The sequence below is a fragment of the Balaenoptera acutorostrata genome, chromosome 1 (assembly GCF_949987535.1).
Source record: "Balaenoptera acutorostrata chromosome 1, mBalAcu1.1, whole genome shotgun sequence".
NCBI lineage: Eukaryota > Metazoa > Chordata > Mammalia > Artiodactyla > Balaenopteridae > Balaenoptera > Balaenoptera acutorostrata.
Window position 1 is genome coordinate 158,801,996 of NC_080064.1, and position 25,120 is coordinate 158,827,115.

The 25,120-nt window shown below is 48.3% G+C and overlaps 1 protein-coding gene across 5 annotated transcripts in view; it reads right to left on the bottom strand.

Annotated features, from left to right (window-relative positions):
- Nucleotides 1-25,120, bottom strand: part of PLEKHA6 (pleckstrin homology domain containing A6) — a 136,317-nt gene that overhangs the window by 37,447 nt on the left and 73,750 nt on the right. For all 5 annotated transcript variants that reach the window (XM_007166154.3, XM_007166153.3, XM_007166164.3 and 2 more), the window contains exons 4-5: nucleotides 3,448-3,528; nucleotides 2,678-2,792 (exon numbers count right to left, since the gene is read on the bottom strand). In XM_007166154.3, coding sequence (XP_007166216.1) covers nucleotides 2,678-2,792; nucleotides 3,448-3,528 — 196 coding nt within the window. The remainder of the gene's footprint in view (nucleotides 1-2,677; nucleotides 2,793-3,447; nucleotides 3,529-25,120) is intronic.

Here is a 25,120-nt window from a genome sequence, read left to right on the forward strand (position 1 = left end):
CCTCCTCCCTCCATTCCTCCACACCATCATTTACGCAGGGCTGACAAGTCTGTCTTCTTAATGGATCTCAAGCCTGTCCTTTCTTCTCCAATGCCGCTGTCGGTGCCTCACGGGTTGTCATCTCTTCTGGCTGTCTACCCTCTGTATTGAACTAAGGTTATCTTTCTAAAATACTTTATTAATTACACTACTCTCTTGCTTAAAATTTCTCACTACCTCTCGTCACTTAGGAGAGAATTCCAATCCTCAGCACAGCACACAAGGACAGGTCTACAAGATCTGGCTGGGCCACCACCCACTTTCTGCCACTCCACCAGAAAGGCACCACCGCTGGTCATGCCAAACTCCAAGTGGTTCTCTCCCATCTCCCTAGGGCTTTGCTCACCATGGGAGGCGGGGGAACCCCACTTCCCTTGTCCACTACCAAATCCCAACTCATCCTTCACAGCCTAGTGCAGGCCCCCCATGCCCACGAAACCTCCCTGTTCTCCCAGAGTAGTTGCTGCTCCCTCTTCTCAGAATCTTCTCATAGTCTAGAATCTGTCACACTGCAACAGAACTGTGGACTTTCTGCCTCCCGTACGAGACTGTGAGCTCTTTGTAGGGAAAAACTTTTGTTTTGTTCACCTCTTTATCACCAGAGCCTAGCAAGGTGTCCAGCGATCAATAAGCACTTAGTAAATACTTGTAGAAGGAAGGAAAGAAGAAACTGGGGTTTATCATAAAGTACCTCCCAAACTGGGAAATGAAATTATTTTCTGTACTTTACTTGAAAAAACCCACATATAATGGTGGAGATCAGCCATCTGAAGAAGTCATCCACCACCCTCAGAATATGTAAATCCTAAAATCTTTCCCTTTTCTCTCAGTCCGTCATCTGTCATAGTTTCACCTGCTCTCTGCAGCCTAAGATCTGCTCCTTGCCACTTCAGCCATTCCCCTGCCAACCCCACAGTAATACTCTAGCCTCCTTATCTTTCTGCCACAGCTTCCCAGCAACCCTCAACCTTAGGTCAATGCACCCATCTGCCAGGCCATAGCATTGCTGGAGAAAAACCACACACACCTGTGGATCAGAGCCACACAGATTCAGTCTACGACCTCAGATGACCCTTCAGTATTATTGGGCAATATTCCAAATGTTCCTTGTTGACCACTGACCCTTGGGCTTATTCTGAAGCCCCCCGCCCCCCAACGCCTCTCTATCTACCCCACTCTTCTCAGCAGAAAACCCTACCTCCTACTTCCCTGCAAAAGTTGAAAACATCAGGTGGGAGTGTCTCGAACTTCCTAGCCCCACTGCCATGTTTCACATACCTTTCTTATGCAGCCTCAGGAAGAGGGCCCCTCCCCTATCCAGGCTGACAGCAAATTGGCACCTGACTCCTGTCTCTACACAAACGTGACTCATTGGCTATGCCCTTTTTCCTGAAACTACCTACTGGGTCATTCCCCTCCTGCCCTTAACACCTTGAAACGAAACAAAGTGAACAAAGAAAACCTCCCTGCATCTTACATATCTCCTAGCTGCCACCCTCCACCCCTCATTTCCTTTCATGGTCAAGTTTCTTTAAAAAATTTTTTTTTGAAATATTTCAAACATTTCAGAAAAGTAGGGACTAAGTCACCACTGCATGTTGTTTTCTTTCCCTAATAAAACATGACAAATAGAGCTGAAACTCCCTTTGAGTCCCTCCCCAATCTCATTACCTTTTCTTCCTCCCTAGAGGTGACCACTGACCACAAATTAGTATGCCTGTCCATGGTTATATGCTTGTACTGCAAGCTTATCTATAAAAACGCTGAATTACTTTTCATGTTTGTACATTTTACATAAATGATACCATATTTTTCATATCCTACAACTTGCTTTTTCCTCAGCATTATGTTTTTAAGATTTATCCTTGTTATACATCTCGCTCCAGTCCATTTTTAATTTTTGGAGAGTCCTCCATTGTATGACTACACTACCATTTACTATCTAGTTTCTTAGAAGAGCAGTTTTCTACTTTTCAGTGTCCTGTATCTGCCCTCCCATCTCCTCTTAAGCCCTCTCCAGCTTGTCTTTGTCTTCTGCCCTCCTCACACCACTGAACTGCTCTTATCAGGGTCTCCAATTACCACGATGTTGCTAAACCCCATGGATACTTTTAGCCCTTATCTTACTGGACCTCTTTGCAACATTCTTCTCTGATTACTTCTTCCCCCTGACAGTCTTTTCCTTCCTCCTCCCTTTCTGAGCGCCCAATTGCCATGTCCTTCATGAGTTATTCTTCTTTCGCTGTCCCCCTAGATCAGTGGTTCTCAGTGAGGGTGGGGCAATTTCGTCCCACAGGGGGCATTTGACAATGTCTGGAGACATTTTTGGTTGTCACAGGGTGGGGGCTACTGGCATCTAGTGGGTAGAGGCCAGGGCTGCTGCTCAACATACTACAGAGAAAGAATGGTCCCACACCACAAGGAATTATCCAGCCCCCAATGCTAATAGTGCTAAGGTTGAGAACCCCTGGTCTAGATTTTGGTCTTCTGTATGGTTCTGGTCTGAGCCCTCTTTCCTCCCCACTCTCCACTTCCTGCATCACGTCACCTGCTCTTTGGAACCTGCAGAGAAAAGTAAGCAGCCTAATACGTTTCCTAGGATTCCTCCCCAACAGCTTGCGTGGGGGACCGGACTTACCCGGACACTGGGCCGCTCTGGAGGGACCTCGGACACCATGTTGTTGTTGGATAGGTCACTGTTGGTGGTAGTTGGGCGTTTCCCACCTGCTTTATTGGACATGTCCAAGGTCGATCTGATTTCAGGTTGACCAAAAAAGAAGTGACTAGTGAGACCAGGAAACAATGGGTGCCACCCATCCCTTTTCCCAACCCTGCATTCACTGTTCCAGCATTCAGCACAAATTAGGTCCCCTCAGCGCTCCCAAGGGGTCCTCTCAGCGGCTCCCGCTGCTTTTCCAAGATTATATACCAGTAACCCTGGACAGTCTCCTCTTTTTTTCCTGCAAATTTATCTTAAAAACCTAGACCCTAGGACTCTGGAACTTGGACTATGAGAGTCATTTAATTATCTTTTTTTCCTTTCATTTACTGAGCCAAGACCAGAGGAACTAGCATTTGGCTCTCGTGGTCATAGCAGATTCCCTCACTACTCTCCTCAGAGGCCCCGGGTGATTAATATGCCAGCCTCAGACATGTCTCACTCCTTTAGCTCAGCCCATGGGATACACCAACCTGGGACCTGCAAGATTCCAGAAAAAAGTGGTTGAGGGTATCAAGCCAGATGGGTCTCAGAAGTTTCCAGTCCTCAGAACTGAGGTGAGCGACCCGAAACCTCTCCCGCTCTCCTTTCTGACCCCCACTCCCTTCCTCTTCCTAGCTACGCAGAGGCAGCGGGATGATGGTGGTTAAGGATGGAAAGGCCAAACAGCAAGTAAGGGGTAAACGTACATTTTCAAGTCAAACTTTTTGTTTTCCTCTGGGACCTGGCCGGTCAGTGGGTGTAGAAATGTGTTCCGTCTTTCATTATGGCTGTGGAGGCAAAAGAGAGAGAGAGAAGCTGTGGTCAAGACGAAGAAGGCAGAGACACAGGCTATAGGGTGGACAGGCCCTCGGCAGTGACAGGGATGGTGACCACACAGGAGCTTGTTGCTCTGTCCTCCAGTGGGACCGTAAGCAGCAAGACAGAGGGCTGGGCTGTAGAAGGTCGTTTGGGGAGGGGAGGGGAGGGAAAGGGAGGGGAGGAGAGGGAAGGGGAGGGGAGGGGAGGGGGGTGGGAAGATGTCTTTCTGACAGTGTTAATTACTTACTAGAGATCCCCAGGCTGGAAAGAAACCCCACTTAACCCTTTCAGTGGCCATCCTGGGCATGTATGTGGGGGGCGGGGAGGGGCCCCAATAGTCAAGACTTGGTGTTTGGCTGGTTCCCTCCCAGGGACAACTCCTGCCAGGGCTCCACATAAAAACCGCTCACTCATTATTTGCTAAAAGAATTCTCTTGCAACCTTGGACTCCTTCCTCTCCTGCTCTATCTCTTTCTTCAAATGAAATGAGACATCCAGAAATTCCATCCTTGAGCTTGGGCTGGGCCCCACTCACACCCCAAGTCCAGGGCCTCCCCGTCTAGGGGCTACCTGACTAGCCGACACCTCAGGAGCTGTCCAGCATTGAGGTGAGTGCTGGCTCTCAGTCAGATCTAATTAAGGGATGCTGTGGCCAGGGAGGGTAGTGCAGACAGCCTGCCAGGAAGCAGGGGCGAACATGGGCCAGGGCCGGGGTCTGTGCAGCAGCAGATGGGAGGCTCCCTTGGGAGTTGTGGCTCTTCTGGCTGGCTGGCTGCCAGGCTAGCTCCCGGTGGCTCTGCAGGGAGGTAAGGGAGAAAGGGCAGCAGACAGAGCTTAGGGAGGGGCTGGTGCAGAGGGTCTAAGCCATAAATGGCAGCAGTTTGAGATGGATTCTGCAAGCAGAGGGCCACCTGGCAAGAAAGCTGTGGGAGACTCAAGCGTGCAGCCAGTGGGGGGCTGGAACAATTTTAAGGTCCTCTTCACCTACCCCTCTTGGGAGATACTGTGAGAGCCCAGAGCATGCTCAGTCCACCCCCAGAAGCTGATGCCTGCACAGAGCCTACCAAGGCTGCACGGCGGCTTGTGGGTCTTAATACCAGGCCACCACGCACTCCCACAGCAAAGGGTCAGCGCTCTGCTTGGCAAGTGGCAGGTTAGCTAGCACCAGGGGAAAACAGACCTCAGCGTGGTCCCTTCAGCTGCATGAGAGAAGTAAAATAACCTTTTGGAGAGCACCTTTCCATAGCCGAGGATGCTTCCCAGCCCTTAAGATGTCTGCTGAAGCTAAAGATCATATCAGAGGGTATTTTTTTCAGCTTCCAAACCAGTCATGTTCAGATCGAATCCAAAAACATGTGGAAGTTAGAAGCCCAGTGGGCAGTGGCCACAGCCTCTGTGGAAATCTGGTTTTGCAGCCAGGACCCTAAATCTGGCCAGTGTCTATTCGGCCTGGGTTCTAACTCTAGCACATTGATAACCTGCTCCCTGCTTCTCAAACTCTACTCCTCCCTTCTTCCCAGGTCCAGTAAGGATGCTCTCCTCAACTTAACCACAGGGGATCTTTGCAAGGAACAGTAGCTGTTTCCAGTCACCCTCATCCCTGGCTCTGCCTCATCTAGGGGTGGGGGCAGGCAGTCTGTGACAGCTAAGATCCTTGAGGCACCAAGGTCTCTGCTGTTTCCCAGTGGCACAGATCACCTGCCCCCCTGACACCCCTCCACCCATTCCGTCCCCTTCGGCCCATTCTGCTGTACACGTTCCCTGTGCTAACTCTGCTGGAACCTCTCCTGCAGGCACTGATGGATAGATGGACGGAGAGACAGACACACACAGAGGCACACTCACAGTCTGCTGTCAGCTGGTACCAGTCTTTCAGAGGACACCAAATTTCTTCCTGCCCCAGACTCTCCTACCCAGCAACCCCTACAAATGACGTCCTTGCTCCATCCCGGCGCTACCAATTTCAAAACAGCTTCCCCTTCACAAGCACTGCAATGCAGCAACCATTGACCTAACTACTCTCCCTTCTCCAGGTCACATCGGGCAGGCCCCTCGCTCTGACGTCCCCGGATCCAGTGACCTGCCAACTCAGCTCTCACTTCACTTGGTTCACAGTCCACTGAAGAAATCCCTACCTGACCCGTCGATCAGCTCGAAACTTCAACATCTTTTTGGCAGCTTTGTCCCCTGTTTGGCAGCCTCAGAGGACCCACCAGCCACCCTGCTCGTACCATCCCTCTGAGAAGTAAGTCCTCCGGTCCGGCTCGCAGGGCCGTGGCTGAGCTCCAGGCGCACGTGGCAGCGGCAGGCGCTGCTCGTTCCCCTCCTCCTGGCTCCAGCACCAGGAAGGGGGAGGGCCTCTCCCTGGGTGGTGGTAGGGGTGCCCAGGTGCCCTAGAGGGTCTGCAGCTTCCCAGCATTCAGACAGAACACTGCCCGGCAGAGTGCCAGAGGCAGAATAAGTGAGCAGGGGATGACATCTTCTCAGTTCAGGTGCCCAAGGAGAAAATGCAAAAATGGAGAGACGGAGTACAGGGAGCAGGTGTACAACTTCCAGGTAGTCTGACCTCGCCGAGCTAAGGACGCAGAGTAGCTGGGCGGACGGAGGAGTCTGGGGCTGCATTCCCATCTGCACGGCAGAAACCCATGCCAGCCCAGCCTGCAGGAAGACAGCCCTCCCTGCCTCCCCAACTCCTAGCCCAGAACGCAGGCCCTTGGGCTGAAATCCACTTGCTTCAGAGAGACCCTTCCGACCCAGTGGGCACAAGGGTTAAATGAGGCTCCAGATTCACGTGCTGCTATTGTTGTTGCTGCCGAAGCCGGGAAGCTCTCTCTCCTCCCAGCCTGCCCAGCCTTCGGTACGGACAGGAGCAGAATGAACACGAAGCTTGTCTGCAGCATCCCCCTACACACTCCCTTTAGACACAGACCCAGGTTGCTTGCCCTGCGCTTGGGGCGGCCCAGCAGATGAGGGAGCAAGTGAAGCACATGGGCGTGGGTGTCATGGAGCCAGAGCTGGTGGCGAGCACTGGCTTCTTTGCTTGGGTGAAATGGAAGAAAAGCTTCTTCCCAAATCTTATGAGGAGGAGGGTAGCAAATGAGGCTCAGAGGGGGTCACCATGTGTTTATTTTTGTAAATCTGCCCAGATGCAATATAATAAATTCCAGCTGGAAACTGTCAGATCTGCTTGGGGCAGGGAGGTTTGCATCGTTGTTAGCTACTCTGAACTCTCCAGAGATCGAAGATGGTCACATCTCCCCTTTTCCTAATGTCCTCTGTGTCTTAGGGCCCTCCATGCAAGGGGCTTCTGAAGGTCATCTCTTCCAAGCCCTTGCCTCCAGGCAAGCCTGCTCTCCAATCAGTCTCAGTAAGTGCCTTGTTTGTTTGTGAAGGGTTCCAGGAAAGGAAGCTCCAGACCCACTGTTATCTTATACTGCTGAGATGTTCTTTTTTGATATCAAATTTCAGTTCCTCTGGCTTTTGATATCATTCCATTTTTATCTTTGGATGACAGAATCCTTTCTGACCAATGTGGTTCCTTTCAGCAGCACCAGGCATTCTGTTGACATCATAGTCTGTTGTTATGGCAATTATGTGATGTCAACAGACACTGAAAGGGAGGAGCTAATCTAATTTTTTGGATTGAGGACAAAACTCGGTCAGAGAACAAAGCAATCAGTGAATGGAAAAGGACAACATAATTATTTAACCTGTGATGAGACAAGCTGGGTGGATATAGCTGGGGTCAACAGCTGCTGATATTTAAGCAACTAATCCTAAATCCAAAAGGTCAATATATTCAGCCATTTAGTGGTACTTCTGCAAATGCTTTATCCTGATGACAAGTGGCTTCACTTTCCAGATCCCACCTCTCCCTATCCCTAATCCAGTTACTGGAGCCCTGCTGTGGTTATGGAGAGCTGGGCCCTCTCCTGATGCCTGCTTGGGGTCTCTGTCTGTGCACAGTAGGTACCCAATAAATATTTGTTGAATGAATAAGTGAATGAATGAACAAAAGAAACTCCATATGCTCTGATTTAATTTTTAGCCACCTGCATTTGGAGTTTGACATTCTATTACCAAGGGCTTCCCTATCTTTGCTCTCTCTTAAAATTAATTACTTCCTCTCCATGAGAGCAGCTCTGTTTCCGTCCCCTCACCCCTTCACTTAGCTCCCCTGCCTGGCTCCCCCTTGAATATATAGCTTGGCTTTGATCCATCTTCATTAGGAGGGGAAGAAAATTAAGCTCATCTGCAGAGGAGGAGGGGTGGAGGTGCTTTGGGAAATGAGTTTTCTTCCTCTAGAAGGCAAAAATATCCCTTTTCCCTTCAATTTGAGCTCAGGGGCCTCCCACAGCCTTTGCTTAAATTGCAAGTTAAATTACTTCTCCCATGCCCACTGAAGATAGCACAGGAGGAGGAAGGAAGGCTCAAGGGTTTCCCCTGCTTGTTGAGAGCTCTGAAATCCTCAGGATTAAGTGAGCACACAGAATGCCTGGCTGGAGTTTTTTTCCTTTGCCACTAAACTTCACAGATGACAGGTTTTCATTAGGTTAGACACCAGGAAGAACTTACCAGGTACGGAACATTAAAAAAGAGAAACAGGGACAGGTAATCAGTTGTTTTTTTTTTCTCTCCTCTTCCCTTTCTTTTGGGATGTCAAAGGCCTCCATTTCTCAAGAACAAATGGTTATGAATCCATCTCCAAATGGACTTCTTGAATTCCACCCAAGGGAAGGGGGAATCTCAAGCAATAAAGGAGATTTTGCTATGAAGGCTGGAGCATCCCTAAACTCCCGAGTTGCCCACTAGGTGTTCCCCTATCCATGGTACCTACGAAGGTGGCCCCAATGGCAGTGCCGTCAGTGAGAAGAGAATTGGCAACACCAGGCTTTCAGTCCAAGGTCCAACATGAGGGTGACTTGACTTCTTTGGCCCTTAGTTTTCTCACATGCAAATCAGGTACTTTCTAATTCTATGAAACAATAACTGGAAACTTTCAAAATGTGAAATATTTTATGCACAAGAGATAATGGCTATGATTATTCTGCTTAAAAGCAAATCAAGAGGGACTTCCCTGGTGGAGCAGTCGGTAAAACTCCACACTCCCAATGCAGGTGACCTGGGTTAGGGAACTAGATCCTACATGCATGCTGCAACTAAGAGTTCACATGCCGCAACTAAGGAGCCCACCTGCCACAACTAAGGCCTGCCGCAACTAAGACCCAGCTCAACCAGATAAATAAATAAATAAATAAATAAATAAATAAATAAATAAATAAATAAATATTTAAAAAAAAACAAATCAAGAAATATGCTAGGTACTGGAGCTAGAAAATGAAAAACACACAGTCTCAGGCTTAAGACGGCAGTGGATGGAGCAGGGGCTGGGAATGCGGGGACTGGCATTCCAGAAGTGCCAAAACCAATAAATTACAAAGAAAAGAGGTAGATCCTCTCCATTTTCCAAGCATTTGTCCTCCATCTAGTTTGGGCTTTTCTACAGTTCTACAGACACCTGCAGCCTCTAACTGCAGGCGCTAGTGACAGCCTCACTACGAAGGTAACTGTGTACTGATTCATCTCCAAACATCCTCCCCAAGAATCGGTATCTATCTGGAGTGACACCTGGCACTACGCAGTCAAAAGCAGCAAAATCAACCCGGGTCTTCGTGACTCTTTGCAGGCATGCATGTCCACACGTGTGTGCACACGCACGCACCACACACTCAGGATGGACACCCAGAGGTCCCTCCGTGATAAATACAGAATGACTACAGAGATACATTCAACTCCTTCCACCCTGGGCCCCTCTTGGTTATCTGCAGGACACCAAGCTGCGGAGTCCCCAGAGCTCCTGAGAATTAGCCCCTCCAGGCTTTCCCATCCAGACGAGGCTTTGGCTTCTGGCATTAATGCTCATTAGATGGAGAGAGGACTGTGAGGCGAGTGGGAAGGAGGGCTGCTATGGCCCGTCCCTCCCACTTCCTTCTCCCGCAGCTAGCAAATTCCAAGCTCAGACTGTCCACACACCAGGGAGGATTTCTGCAGCCGACAAAGGAGGCGAAGGGGGGGAGACTTCTGGCTCCTGCTCTCCACCTCCCCTCTGGATCTCATCATCATTTTCAAGGAGCTTTATGTGTTCTACCTTTCTCTCCCAATGAAAAACCAACTTGGTTTACATTCTCAACAATCCTGATGTGCCTGATTCCTGAGACTCCCACCAACCCCCGTCATTCCTGGGAAAAAATACACTTCCTAGCCAAGTTCTCCCCACCCAAATCCCTCTGCAGCCACACAAAGAGGAGGCCGAAAGGGGTCGGCCCTGGTGGCACCTCTAGGTATTTGCAAGCGGGAAAGGCCCCTCTATCTGACACTGTCTTTTTTCCAAATGCTGCCAACAGATCAAAATACCAGTCCTGCAGGCTCTAGGAACACAGCTGTCAGCCCTGTACTTGCATTTACTCTCTTCTCTCCTCCCTGCCCTCACTCCAGCCCTCGCTCCAGCCCTCCTCTTGTGCCACAGTCATTTCCAAACTGGCAAGATTAGAGTGTCTTCTCCAAGTAAGCTTGGAACATCCAAAAATGCTGGCTACTGGGCTGAGTGCCTAGGAGATAAGGCTCAGGCTGCTCTCTTTCCTGCTAAACTCTGCCTGTCCTCACAGCCCCTTCCCTGCCCCAAAGGGTCAAAACACCTTTTCCTCCCCTGCTATGACCAATCATGGAACACTGGGGGAATTTCACCTGAGTTTGGCCCCTACCTCAGGTAGAAAGCAGAAAAGCTGGCTCAGTAGCCAAGGGATGGAAATTACAAATCAGGGATCCAGATCCAGGCTTCCTCCCTTCCATCCTATGTGGATGTCCTTCTCTAGTCTCTCACTATATAATCGCCTGAGCCTGGACATTCAAGCTTACAACTGCAGGTAAGGGTATGAGGGCCTTGTGTACTCTTTAGTCAGGGTAACGCTTCATTGTGTGTATGTGAGTGCGTGCATGTGTGTTTATGCGTGTGTGTGTGTGTCTGGTGAGGGGGAGAGTACAAATATCACTCAGGGGAAGTTCGTGGGGAATCTTCATGCTGATCTTCTACCCCAACTTGGATTATCTTATCTTCAAACTAATTATTTTACATTATGGAACTCCATTTGTCTTCTGAAAAATAAAGATAAACAGGGTGGATATTCGGCATAACCATGCCAGTTATTAAAATGCTGAAGTTCTTCCATATTGGTTGGTAAAGGGCTACTCTTCCAATAAGGAAGAATTTCAATATTTTAATAACTGGCCCTCCCCTCCTCTATGTGATCCAGAGACACCTTGGGGCCCTCCAGGATTCCAGGCCAGTGTCCTTTCTGGTTGATAAATTACTGAGTGTCATTGCTGGGATGACCATTCCTTAACTATCTGAACACCGACGGCCCTTCCAGGTATTAAGAACTGTGATTCTGGGCACAGAAGTCATCTCAGGCAGGTCGGGAGGCATTTCCCCCCTCACACCCTGACCCAACTTGGAAAACTGGGGCAACCCAGCTCCCTGGGGGTCCTCATGCTCCTCGTCCTGTGCCTCTGTGTTGTCCCTGCTAAGGGGAAAAGGAAATGAAAGGAGAAACGGGAGCTCTCTACGGCTCCAGCTCCACATTTTCCTTCTCTCATCCTTCCCCTGAGTGGCCCCCATCTAAGCCAGATAGAAGCAGAGGGAAAAGGGCTCCAGTCCCCTCCCCTCAGCCTCCAAGCTGCTTTCTCCTGACAGTCAGCAACTGGAAAGAGGCCCAAGAGGTAACGGGCAGAGCAATAATTAATTACCACCCCCCCCCCCCGCCACACACCACCCACCCCCGCCAAGCTCTGAGCCAAATCCCAAACCCCTACCCTTCAGAGACTGAGGAAGCCCAGCTGTCTGTTTCTAGGCCTATGGAAGGTCACTGGAACCAGCCTTCCTCATTCCTAGCTCAGCAGATTTGGTCCTGGTGTCCCACAGAGAGCAGTCACCCCACCCACCCCAAGGGAACGAATTGTACAAAGTAAGTGTTTGGAGAGTAATGCAGCTGGGCTGGTGTCCCTCCTTCCACACCCTCAAAAGCTACAAATGCTTTCTTGGTTCCCAATCCAGCAATCTGCGGGCGTCAAGCTCTTCCATGCCTCAGTTTCCTCGTTTTAAGAATGAAACAGTAGTAATAAGTGGTGACCTGTTTAGAAAACAACACACATTCCCTACCAGACTAGACAGCAGAGGAAGAAAGGTGGTGCTGCTCTGAAGGGGTAAACACAGGGAAAACATTAAACTCATGTGGTCTCTGGCCCTTGCACTGGGAGGAAGGCAAAGCCCGTCCCAGAAGCAGGGGAGCCGAGATTCACTGCCCCAGCTCTAGCGACAAGAGAGACAAGACAAAGTTCCTGTCTCCTTGGTTGTCCCCAGTCCCTGCTGCTTCTCCAACCTGAGCTCCTCATCTCCAGGAGAGAAGAGAGCCTCATGATTCAGGGGGGAGACTACAGCTCCACAAGGCCTGCTGCAAGAACACAGGGGTGAAAGTCACAAACCCTCTTGCTGCTAACCCCCATGGGCTACAGGTCTGGGCACTGTGTGAGATGTAGGGTGGGAGGTACCCAGAAATGTTAGTCCGACCACACCTGCCTGGGTGCAGAGGTGTGGAGGGGCAGCACACACAAACTGCTTACAACCTGGACCTTCTGTGTCACTGTGCCTGGCCGGCACCTCACACCCAGGAACTGAATGGCTGTCTGGTGGAGTGGCTTAGAGGCAGGCCAGTGGTCTGACCACAGTGGGAGGAGGGAACATGTGCTGTTCTGCTCTGGGATGTTGAATTGCTAGTGCGAGGCAGGAGAGCTCAGCCTTGAATCCTCTCACAAGGGAATCCAATGGGTGGGTTCCATCTGCTCCACGGCCCCTCCTCTCCCCTCTCACTTCCTACTGGCCAGCCGGACTCTGATAAGAGTCTACTGAGCAGAGGCTTTGTCTGGGGGAGAAGAGAGCAATAAATCAATGGGAGCAGGAGGGCAGGAGCCTTGGTGACTGCTTTGGGAGAAGGAGGCCCCCACCTCAGAGGGCTGCATGGGGTGTGGATGCAAAGGCAGGTGGGATGGCAGCAAAGGTCTAGTGTGAGCACTGCTTCTCACCTGCCCCCTGGGAGGGCTCAGCTTCTTGTCTCTCCTAGATTGGGAGTAACGGGTGAGCAGGGATGCAGATGGATTGTGGGAAATTTTGAACGCCTCCTTCTGCAGGGAGTGAGGAATCTGGAACTTCCCATGTACTCAGGGAGCTTGCTAAGGGCTCGAAGGGCAGAGGAATCTCCCCAGATTGCTGTCTGCTGTAGAAAAGATCCAAAAGGAGCTTGGGGACAAGGGCCACCAGTGCAACCAGCCAGGAAATGACTGTGTCTGGAGAGAGACGTTGTTGTCTCCACCTCTGTGTGCTGAGAAAAATCATTGTGAGCTCCCCTGACATCCCAGAGAGGGAAAGTGAGACCTGGAAGGGAAAGGACTAGGAGAACTTTTTTTTTTTTTTTTATCATTCAGGGCCACTTTGGACAGAGGCTCTGATTCTTTTTTTAAATTTTTTTTTTTTAATTTTACTTATTTATTTATAGCTGTGTTGGGTCTTCGTTTCTGTGTGAGGGCTTTCTCTAGTTGTGGCAAGCGGGGGCCACTCTTCATCGCGGTGCGCGGGCCTCTCGCTATCGCGGCCTCTCTTGTTGCGGAGCACAGGCTCCAGACGCGCAGGCTCAGTGATTGTGGCTCACGGGCCCAGTTGCTCCGTGGCATGTGGGATCTTCCCAGACCAGGGCTCGAACCCGTGTCCCCTGCATTGGCAGGCGGATTCTCAACCACTGCGCCACCAGGGAAGCCCTAGGAGAACTTTTGAAGAGAGCTGTAACATGAAAACAAAGAATGGCTGGCGCATGGCTGTGGCTGAGCAGTACTGACCTCTTTACTTTTCTGGGCCTCAGTTTCCCCACCTGTAACATGGAATGATACCACATTGCTGGGAGGATTAAACAATATCACATATTTAAAGCACCTAGGAGAACACTTGGCATCTAACAGTTGCTCAGTCAGTGGCTGATGTCATAATCATTTATAAGATAAAGGAATGAAATAAAACAAGGAGTACAATTCCATCTAATTTAGTAGCTGCTAGTCATATGTGGCTATTTACATTTTCATTAATTAAAACTAAATAAAATTAAAATTTCAGTTTCTTCGTCACGCTAGCCACAGCTCAAGAGCCACCATGGCTAGAGGCCACCAAACTGGACAGGACAGTTGTAGCATGTTCCACCATTGTGGAGTATTCTATCGGACAGCACTGGGCTAGGTGTTCTCTAAGCCGCCTTCCAGTTCTAATATTTTTGGACTCTATAAAACACATAACTCCAAAATAGTCTGTCCTTCTGCCAGCTGATATGTGCTCAGTGTCCTCAGGAAATGCAAGTTCTTTTACAGTCCTCAGCTAAACAAACAAACAAACAAAAAGGAAATCTGCTACCAACAACAATAACAAAAAAGTTAAAAATCTAAAATCAAATGATACATTCCAAAGTCCAATCAAAATTAATTTGGATAATACATCATTTTAAAATATATGCATTAAGACTCCCCTCCAGGGCTTGAAAATATTGTTACTAACAGCCCTACTGGGGGCAGGCCCTGGGGGAGGCAACTGGGAAAGGTTACAGAGAGGATCATGGAGGTTGGAAAAGGGGAAAGAACAAGGAACTGTCCCTCCTTCCTGCCTCATTTTCCTTCTTGGATTGGCCAACTTCTGGTGAGGCTGGAGGGAGGAAGAGCAGACAGGTCGGCTGCGTGGTCTGCAGGGTCCTGCGGTCCACAGTGGGAGGAGCCAGCACAGAGCGGAAGAGAGGTGAAGAGGAACTGCCACCGAGGACAGCAGGCTCAGGAGTCTTCCTTCCCTTGCACTTCCCCTGTCCCCATCCTGGCCCCCACCCAGCCAGGAGCCTGTGGTAATCACAGGGGTCCAATTTGTTCCTAAACAAATAGCACATGAAATAGGTGCCAGAGTGTGTCCATTGATAACTGTGGCTTAGAGAGGGAAGGGGAGACGATCTCAGAGGAATGGAAGAGGCACTCCCAGACCTAGACCCTGCCTGGAGCCCAGGTAAGGGAAAGAAGAACTTGGGGAGAAAAGGAAAGTGGGGGGGGGGTGGAAATCAGGTAAGGGACACTGCTGGCCCCTCCCCTGTCCCCCTGCCATGCAGTAGCCTTGAAGGAAGACTAGGCAGGGTTGCTAAGACAAGAAGAAACAGACGCTTTGGGAGGAGAGTAGAGAGGAAGAAAGGGAAAGGGATGCTGTACTGGTCCCGGTCAGGACAGAAGCCAGTCTTGGTAAGTGACACCTGATTAACAGGTGAGTCTGCCTATGCCTGTTGGAGCATAGGAACACCATCCTGCTGCTGCCCCTTGTGGCTGGCCTGGGAATAGCGCCGGCTATATATTTCGCAGGGTCCAGAGCAAAATAAAAACGCAGGGCTCCTTGCTCAAAAATTAAGAAGTTCAGGATGGCGACAGAAGAGCATTAAACCAAACCCTTCTGAGGACACAGGGCAACTGCGCAGGTTGTATGCCCACGAAGCCCTCCCTGTCCGGGAATACCGATTCCTCTGGGCCGCTTCTCCTGGGAGTGTGAGGACAGAGGGTGGCTAGTCTTATGTGTAGCTAACTCTTGGTACAAGGCAGAACACGGAAAGTGGCCCGGCTCCTCCCCCAGTCCCGACTTCCCCCTCTTTGTTGGCTCACACGCCCAGAAGCTTGGCTGCATTTGCTCCTGTCCCACTGGGTCTGGTGGCTGGCACCTCCCCCTTACCGTGCCTGGTTTCTGTCTGCCTGTGGGCAGCTTAGCCGGAGGAAGCACCACAGCTGAAAGCCACGGGGGTTGGGTTTGCCTTATCTCTCAAACCTGCCTTCAAGACTGGCACAGGGCGCACTCTGTTCCTACCCAACAGACCCTCCAGGGCCGCCTGCCATTATCATTCTGTCATCGAACCTTTTTCCTCCCGAGAAAGAGGGAGGGGGACAAAAGGGCTCCTGGCTAAGAGGGGGTAAAGTCAACATTTCTGCTTTGGAGACAAATCAGGCTTTCATTTATTTGTGCACGCATGAGTACGTACAAACACACACACACACACACACATACACAGAATCAGCTGAGAAAATTCCGTCTTAGCACCTCCTCCAACGAAGCCAAGAAACTCTTGTCCATGTTCCCTGCACAAGTCTGACTTGTCATGAGAAGGTGCCTGGGTCAAAGAGGCCCAATATTTGGAGGGAATGAGGGTCCTGAATGGGCAGCTGGGGGCAAGGGGACAACAGACATCTAAACCGAAAAGACCGGTTCTCTCTCTTCCTGGATTTGTTTTGCTCCCAAATGACAAACTTTATCTTCTAACACGTTGAGTCCCCGCCAACTCTCTGCTCCACCCCCACCCCTTGCATCCTGCCTCCCACCTCTCCACACCTGACTTGAAGTAAAAAGAATAAAAGGCAAGGCACAGCTATGCCCATCTCCTTTGGCTGTGCCCTCCCTGCCTTCCTTCCGGGCTGGTCCCAGCAAACGGCTGTGAAGAGGCGGATGGTGCTTCTGACCAGGGCTCCTGAGCCCCTCTCCGGAGACAATGGCTCAGGGAGAGGGGAAGAGCAGGGCTCCAGCTTTGTGTGCAAGGTGGCCACACCAAACCATTGTCTCTGCGCCAGGACAGACAATGATGTGTATTTCCGGCTTCTGTGCCAAGTAGTTCACACCCCTTAGACTAAGACAACCCTAAAGATTTTCTTCCAATAAATAGGAATGATACCGAAATCTGGCCCCAAGCTGAGAATTTGTATCCGGTTGTAACAAAAGCCCACTCTAGCTGATGGAATGGGAATATTGGTGCTCTCTTACCTGCTCCAGAGCCACCCAGACAAATATACAGCAGACAGATAACCACTCACTCACCGGCTCTTCTCTGTGGTCCCCTCTGCTCTCGCCCTGACTCCTTTCACACTCAGGAATAGGGAAAAGGTTCTCCTTTAACACTCACCAGGTCCCTGGTGGGTAGCAATCATTAACAGCCACACATGCTGACTGGCCTTAACCCCTTCAGTGCTGGTTGCCTCCAGTTGGCTGATGGACAGCCCTGTCCCCTCTTCCCAGCTCTGAGAAAGTGGCAAGTCCCACCTTGATGCCATCCACCTGAGTAATGCTGCTGCCTCCCATGTGGAAAGCAGGAGCCCTCTAGTCCCACCCAGGCTGCCCCGCCTGATTGGAGCACGCTGGCAACCTGAGGTGCTCGGCTCTGGCATGATGCCCAATTGGATGAGCCCACATTATGAAATATTTGCCTAGCAGGCCAATAGAGGAGCCAGGATTGGGGGGAGGGGATGATATTTTTATTTATTCCTGGAGGAGGGAGAACAGACAAAGGTAGTCATAGCATCCCTAGCCCTGGGCCAGGAAACAGTGGGAAGGTGGTCTTCAGGTCAATGTATGTGCCTCTAGCCTCTCTGTCTAGGTACAGGGCACAATCCTGGAAGGCTTCTAAGCAATTTCAGCTCCTGGCTGTTTAGCTACAGGGTTTCTTTGCCTTAATAATTCCCTGACTCACCCAGGAGTTTGGAGCTAGGAATTGTAATAGAAATGAAGATGGAAAATAACTTGACAGGCAAAGGATTGCTTGTAACTGCACAAACTGTGTGTCACGGGTGGTCTTCTTTATATTTCAAAGTTGCAGAAATAATTTTGCATCTTTGGAGGATGCAGAAGAAAGGTGAGCAGGAATGAGTAGAGTCAAATCACCTCTTTATCCCTTTAAAAATAGGCATCTGATTTGGGGAAATCTAAATCCAGCATAGAAGTATCTACATGTAGGACACATGCAAATCTATGCAGATATGTGCAAATGAGCAGCTCCAGACTTTTCAGAGTAAGTCCTTGCCAGGATTTTTCTAGTTTGAGCAAGAAATCAGGTAGTCTCCAAATCCAATAACAAAGTATCTCATGACAGCATAAGGATATCAGTAGAGGGAGCATATAGAGGTTAATAAACATATTTATGGAACATTTACTACATAGAAAGCCTTGAAGTACAGTCTAGTAGCGTTTTTAAACCATGATCATAAACATGATAGGCTATACAGGAGAATGCAAGTGCCCTCTTTCTCCACACCCACAGTTAATATCCCCTTCTCCTTTCAGGCCCCAGTGGGTGGTCAGGCTGCTCCACTTCGTGCCAGTCTGAGTCTAGTAGCTGCACCTCCTCTCATCACCCCTGGTTCCTGTTTGTCAGTAGTCCAGTCACTGTGGCTCAAGACCCTGGCTTAAACCTGCCAGGGGGCCTTATCTTATCTCCTGGGCTGCCTTCCCAGCGGCCTGATGGCTGGTTGGCCCTGGTCTCTTAAAGGGGCTGCATGCATTCCCACCTGCTCCATTCACCCTCAAGAATACCCCAGAAATCTAGGGCTGCACTGCCTGTGGAGGGTCAGGTTCACCATACCACTCCCTCCTCTCACATCTGGCTGCAGGGCTGCTACAGTATGATTTATCAACTTAAAATGGGGAAAGATGCTGATGTTTTTACATGCTTTTAAATGCTTATCATATCATGTAAAAGCCCTGCATCTCAGTATTTACAGGTTCCTGCTCTGTAAAATTGAGTTTTAAAGGGGGAGAGGGGCTCAGGATAAAAAGTCAATATAGAAAAATCAGTTGTATCTCTATATACTAGCAGCAAACAATGAAAAATTGAAATTTTAAAAAGACTACTTACAATAGGGTAAAAAATATGAAATATTTAGGAATAAATTTGACAACAGATGTGCAAGACCTATATACCGAAAACTGTAAAACACTAGCGAGAGAAATTAAATAAAATATAAATAAAAGGAGAAATATACTGTTTGTATGGAAAAGGAAATTGTTAAAATATCAATTCTCCACTTACTTTCCTATAGAGTCAATACAATCTCAATAGGTTCTTTGTAAAAATTGACAAAGTGATTCTGAAATTCATATAGAAATGAAAAGGACCTATAATAACCACAAAAAAATTAAAAAAAAAAGAATAAGGTTAGAAGAATAAAGAATAAAGTTAGAAGTCTTAGATTACCTGACTTCAAGATTATAAATCTACAGTAGTCAAGACAATGTGGTATCAGCATAAAGATACATGTACAGATAAATGTAACAGAATAGAGAGTCCAGGAATTGACCAAATGACCATGTATATATGGTCAATTGGTTTTCCACAGAGGTATAAAGGCAATTCAATGTGGGAATGACAGCCTTTTCAGTACATGGTGCTGGAAAACTAGAGGTCCATATACCAAAAACAAAAACAAAACCCCTTGACCCTACCATTAAAAATGAACTCAAAATGGACTAAGGCCTAAAATGTAAGAGCTTAAACTATAAGATTTCTAGAAGAAAACACAGGAGAAAATCTTAGTGATTTTTGGTTTGGCAAATTTCTTAAATATGACACAAACGCACCAACTTTAAACAAAATATCAAGAAATCAAACTTCAGGGACTTCTCTGGTGGTGCAGTGGTTGGGAATCTGCCTGCCAATGCAGGGGACACAGGTTCAAGCCCTGGTCCGGGAAGTTCCCACATGCCGTGGAGCAACTAAGACCATGCGCCACAACTACTGAGCCGGCTCTGTAGAGCCCATGAACCACAACTACTGAAGCCCATGCACCTAGAGCCCATGCTCCGCAACAAGAGAAGCCACCACAATGAGAAGCCACCACAATGAGAAGCCTGTGCACCGCAACGAAGAGTAACCCCCGCATACCGCAACTAGAGAAAGCCCATGCGCAGAAATGAAGATCCAACACAGCCAAAAAGAAAAAGAAATAGAACTTCATTGAAATAAAAAACTTTACTTCTCAAATGATGTTGTTACAAAAATAAAAAGGTAAGCCATAAACTGGAGAAAATATTTGCAAAACGTGTCATAAAACTTTCATCCAGAATATATAAAAAACTCTTACAACTAAATATTAAGACAGCAAACACAATAATAAAAAAAAGGTGGGCAAAAGATTTAAACCGACACTCCACCAAAGAGGATATACTATGTCAAATAAAACACATGAAAACATGTTCAACATCATTAGTCATTAGGGAAATGCAAATTGAATCCATAATAACACTACACACACCCACCAGAACTGCTAAAATTAGGACTAATCATACCAAATATTGACAAAAATGTAAATGACCTGGAAGTCATACCCTGCTGATGAGACTATAAATGGTACGTCCACTTTGTTTAATTTTTTAAGAAACTGCCAAACTTTTTTGTACAGTTTAACATACAACCCATTGATTCCTAGGTATTTACCTAAAAGAAATGTAAGCATATGTCCACACAAAGACTTGAACAAAAATATTCATAGCAGCTCATTTGTAAGAGCCCCAAACTGCAAAAAACTCAAATGTCCATGAATAGGTGAACACAATATGTGTTACATCCATAAAGTGGAATATGACTCAGCAATAAAAAGAAATGAATTATTGATATACATAACAACATGGATGCAGCTCAAAATAATTGTGCTGAATGAAAGAAGCCAGACCCCTTCCCCCCAAATAAAAAATCTATTCTGTATGATTCCATTATACAAAACCCTTACAAACATAAAACGAATTTATAGTGGCAGAAAGCAGATCAGAAGTTGCATGGACATAGGGTAGACAGAGGGATTTCAAAAAGGCAGGAAGAAACTTTGGGGAGTGATGGATATATGTGCATTATCTTAATTGTAGTTATGGTTTCAAAAAATGCATCAAATTTTACCCTTAAAATAGTTTATCATAAATCAATTATACCTCTTATAGAGGTATATTATATGAGACATTAAAAAAAAACCCAGCACCTACTCCTGGGCCTCACCCACTATGTTTTATACTGTGATGAATGTGGGCAAGTGAAGGCAGGGTGGGCACGGATTCCAGCTTTTCATAGTGACCCGCTTTAGTCTGCTGGTTAAAGACAGGAATGGACATGGCCTTGAATCAGCCTGGACTCCTCTCCTGGATTTAGGTCAAATAATGTGGCAGACCTGAATGTGGCCTTTATAAAAATAAAGAATTATTTGTTTTATGACAGAAGGGAAAATATCAGGTAAAACCCTGTACAGTTCACAAAGCCCTCTCATCATTATCTCACTTGATTCTTTTACGGTCTTATGAGGTAAGCAGAAAAATATTAACACTCTCATTTTACAAAAAACAAACAAACAAACAAACATAAAACCTGAGGCTCAAAGACGTAAAGGGTCTTGACTAAGATAACCCACCTCCTACATGGGAGGCAAGGCTAAACCCAGAGTCTCTTAACCTCAGTCTGGAGCTCTTTCCTGTTAACACGCGGTCTGCCCACAGCCTGGCTGACACGCCCGCCTGTCCCTCAGCCCTGGCTCCGCTCCCAGAGCTGTGGAACGTGAACCAGCATCGTGGTGCTCACCCCACACTGGGTGGATGCTTTTCTACAGCACAAGTGACAGACCCAGAAGGGGTCCCAGGATGGATGAAAACAGGGGCAGATCTAGGGTCAGAATAGGCTCAACTAAGGGGAACTATGCAGTGTTAAGACAGGGGAGACTGGGAGAGATGAGGGTATCTAAGGATCTAATCAGATCACACATCTGATGAGAAAAGAGGGGGGAAAAACCAACCAAACACCACTCCCAAGGCAGGAAGTCTGGTGGGTGTGGAAGCAGCTGGAAGCTGTTAGAGGGCTCCAGGCCTCTGCACCCTTCCTCTCCCTCCTCCTCTGTCCCCCACCCTCCCTCCTCCTCTGCTCTGGCCAGGGCCAGGGCTGGCTGGGATCCCCACCTCTCTCTCTCCCTTGTTCTGAGGACAGGATGACAGGAGGGAGGAAACCCACTCTGCAGGGCATCGGGGCACAAAATGTAAGAGGCATCTAAAAATTCAATGATCGAGATTGATAATATTTTAATGTAATATTTTTTGGAATAAAAATTAGTGCAAAAAAATCCATGATGAATGAAATATCATTTTAAATAAAGACCAGATCAGTATTACTCAATTTCCCTTTAGCCTGAGGCTCCAACATTGCTTGGAATGACACTGTTACTTATCCTGTTGTTACTGAAAATGTTGATATTTTTGCTCTTCATGAAATTTTTGCACTGATTTTGATTTTTGAAAATATCGCATTAAATGTTATTTATCTTGATTACTGAGTTTTTTGGCATCCTCTTAAATTTTGTGCCTAAGGAGAGTGCCTCAGTCACCTCACCCAAGTCAGCCCTGCTCAGGGATGAGACTGGGGGGACTGGGAGGGAAATGGGGAGACTGGACAAGGCCCAGAAAGGGCCAGAGAGAGGCCTGCACTCTTCAAAAACCTCCGTGCATGAGAAACAAAGAAAGGCTGAGGAATTATTCCAGATTAAAGAGGAGTAGAGACATGCTCCTGGATTAGATTCCAATGACATTACTAGAGCAACTGGTGACTGTCTATTAGATAATAGTATTGTATCAATGTTAAGCTTCCTGAATTTGTTGATTGTACTGTGTTTATGCAAGAGAATATCCTTGTTTTTAAAAGAAAGAAAAGATAATGAAGTAATAAGGGTCAGAGGGTGACAGCTGCCTGACAGCTACATTAAGCCAAATGCCCCTCTCTCTCCAGCCTGTATTTCCTCCAATTCCAGGCAGTCCCAAGAGGGACCAATGGTGATGGCAGGAAGTCTTGTCCAGAAGACTAGGTATTGGAGGGCTGGTTGGACATTTTCTTCCCGAAACAAGAATTAACCTTGACAACTGGCACAGAAAAGAAAGGAAATTAACACCTACCCAAGGCATGACACTAGCACATTCTCTGCTGAACCTCCCGAGATACGTACTGCTGTCCTGCACCTATGGAGGAGGAACCTGAGAGGTCAGGTAAGCAGCCCAAGGCTACATGGTTCAGAAGTGGGAAAGCTGGGATTAGAGCCCAGGACACTGCCCAAAGCCAGTCTTTTCCCACTTCAAGTTCGTTGTGCAACTTGAAATTCCCTTCTCGTGCATCATCCTACAAACTAATCCTTTAGTTTATTTTTGCTGAGTTGAATCTGCATTGGCCTTGAGATTTTTGGCTCTGGAGTCAGACTGTCCCAGTTCCAATTCTGACTCTACCAGTTACTACCTAAGGGGCTCTGAGTGAGTGACTTAACCTCTCTGTGCTTTCATTCCCCTATCTGTAAACAGGGATAATATAAACTCCTACCTCAAGGGTCTGTCATAGGATTAAATGAGATTATACAAGCAGAGAATTCAAGAGAGATCCTGGCACCTAGTAATGTTCAGTAAATGCCAGTAATCATTATTAACTGTCTGCCTCTGTCTCAGATCATTCACTCATGGGAACCAATGGCCTAATTTTTGACTACAAAACCCCTTAGCACTTTGACACGTGAGGATGAATGCTTAATAATTGCTCCTAAAGAAGTTATCCATCAAGATGGCACTTTAGATATTCCTCAATCTAGTTTGTAATGCCTTTAAGCCACCACCCACCTCAGATCACTTGTGATCATCTGAGGCAGACCCCTTACCCTTAGGAGCCAGAATAATCAACACCTAAGAATCTCAAAGAGGAGGGAGGTCTGCCCTATCATACTCTGAACTAGGAGGGAGATTCTGTTTTTCTGTGTCATGTCACACTTGGAAGTTAAAAAGCAAGTCAATTCTAGGGACTACATCACTGGGCTGAAGGAGTTGTCTGGGGAGACCCAAGTTCTAGTGCTTGTACTGCACCCATCCAGCTGTATAATGTGGGCAAGTGCTTGCCCCTTGGGGCCCACTGGGCCTGAGCAGGGAATTACCTTGCGCATAGAGTGATTGAGAGGACAAAAGAGGCTACCAAGTCCTGAGCACTTCAGGTTCCTTGAGAAAGCTCCTCTGGAGCTCTCTCCCTATTTTACAGTTTGGGTCCAGCTGAGGAGGACCCACAGCATGAGAAGGAAAACAAACCAACAGATTATGCATCTAGGGGGCTGAAGAGGGGCAGACCAAGGGCAGGGTGCCCAAAGGTCAAGCAGCGGTCAGATTTAGCCAAGATGGCCCCTCTGTGACAAAGGCAGAGCTGGAGCAGGGCAATTTTCTAACTATAAACAGAAACTCAAGAAGCCCCAGGCCACACACAGGCATGTGTGAGGATGAGGGTAAAGCATGGAGGACACCGGGTATTGTATGTAGAAGAAAGGGCTTGTGAAGTGGCAGCAAGGGAAGGAAGGAGGGTGAGTGAATGTGGGTGCATGAGGATGGAGGGGCAGAGCCAGGTCTGTGGGGCCTGAAGCTTATACAACTTGGGCAGTTCTTATGAAGAAAAAGACTACAAGTACAAGTTAGAGGGAGCCTTGGAAGGCGCTGGTGCGAGCGGGAGGCTGAAGCTAAGCTGCACCGCTTCCCGGTAAACTCGCCCCCACGTCTGTCCGTCCGTACCTCTGAACTCAGGCACAGCTCACACACCTGTGTTTGTCTGAGCCTCCCAGCCCCTGCCTCAGCACTGTTTCTCTTTCCCATCACACAGTGCTTTGCCTGACCTGATTTATTTTTCATGACAGAGAGCACGAAATAGAGCCCCCATACCCTGGAATTAAATTTCTCTCCACCTCAGTGCAATGGGTATTTGGATTTTGTGCCACTCCCCAAACCCCCTCCAATGCATTGCACCATCACCATCGCCACTGGGGCCACATCTCTCCCTACCCCACATACTTTGCTATGGGTAGCCCCACCTTCCCCACAGGGCAAGGCAGGGGCCCTCCAAGCTGCCAAGAGGGGTAAAACCGCAGCTCCCCCGGCCGCCTGGCCCCTGCATTCCAGCCCTGCGCCCAGAGTTTGACCTTCTCTGCGGCTGCTGCAGATGTGTTCTGTGTTCCAGAAATAGCTCAGCTCCTGGGTCCCTGCAGGCCCTCCCTCTCCTCCACCCAGAGACACCCCCACCTCACAGGCTCCAGGGGAGTCAGGCAAGAGCAGAGGGAAGGGCTCAGTTCTCCACTGCCCTCCCGCCCCTCCCGGAGCAGAGCCAAGTGGGGCCTGCCTCCTCAGCGCCTCCTCCTTCCAGCCCCAGCACTTCTGGCCGTGTCTGCCATTACAGTGGATGGAGGTGAGAGTTTGGGCAGAGGAAGGCGTGAAGGAGGGACAGCTCCATGAAAGGCTTAGACAACTTGACCCCTCAATGTGTTTCTCTTCTCTGGAGTTCATTCGGATGAAGGGCAGCAGCCAGCCAGAAACGGTTCCAAATCCCATATACCCTGGCCCAAATCCCTGTCTTCTCATGCAAGGGGATGATTTCATAGTCACTGATTCGATCCTAACCTAAACAAGATTGCGGGCATCGGTCCTCCTCACAAGCCCGAGATGGAATGGGGGACAGTGGACTCAATAACATTATGAAAGACTGAATTTAGAAACAGTGACGTGCTTTTAGGCATGAGGCTTTTAGATCTTGACTCCCTAGTGTCTGATGGAACGATAGAATCTTTCCTGAAGGACTTTACTAAAAGGCTAGAGTGATAACTCTGGGTAGG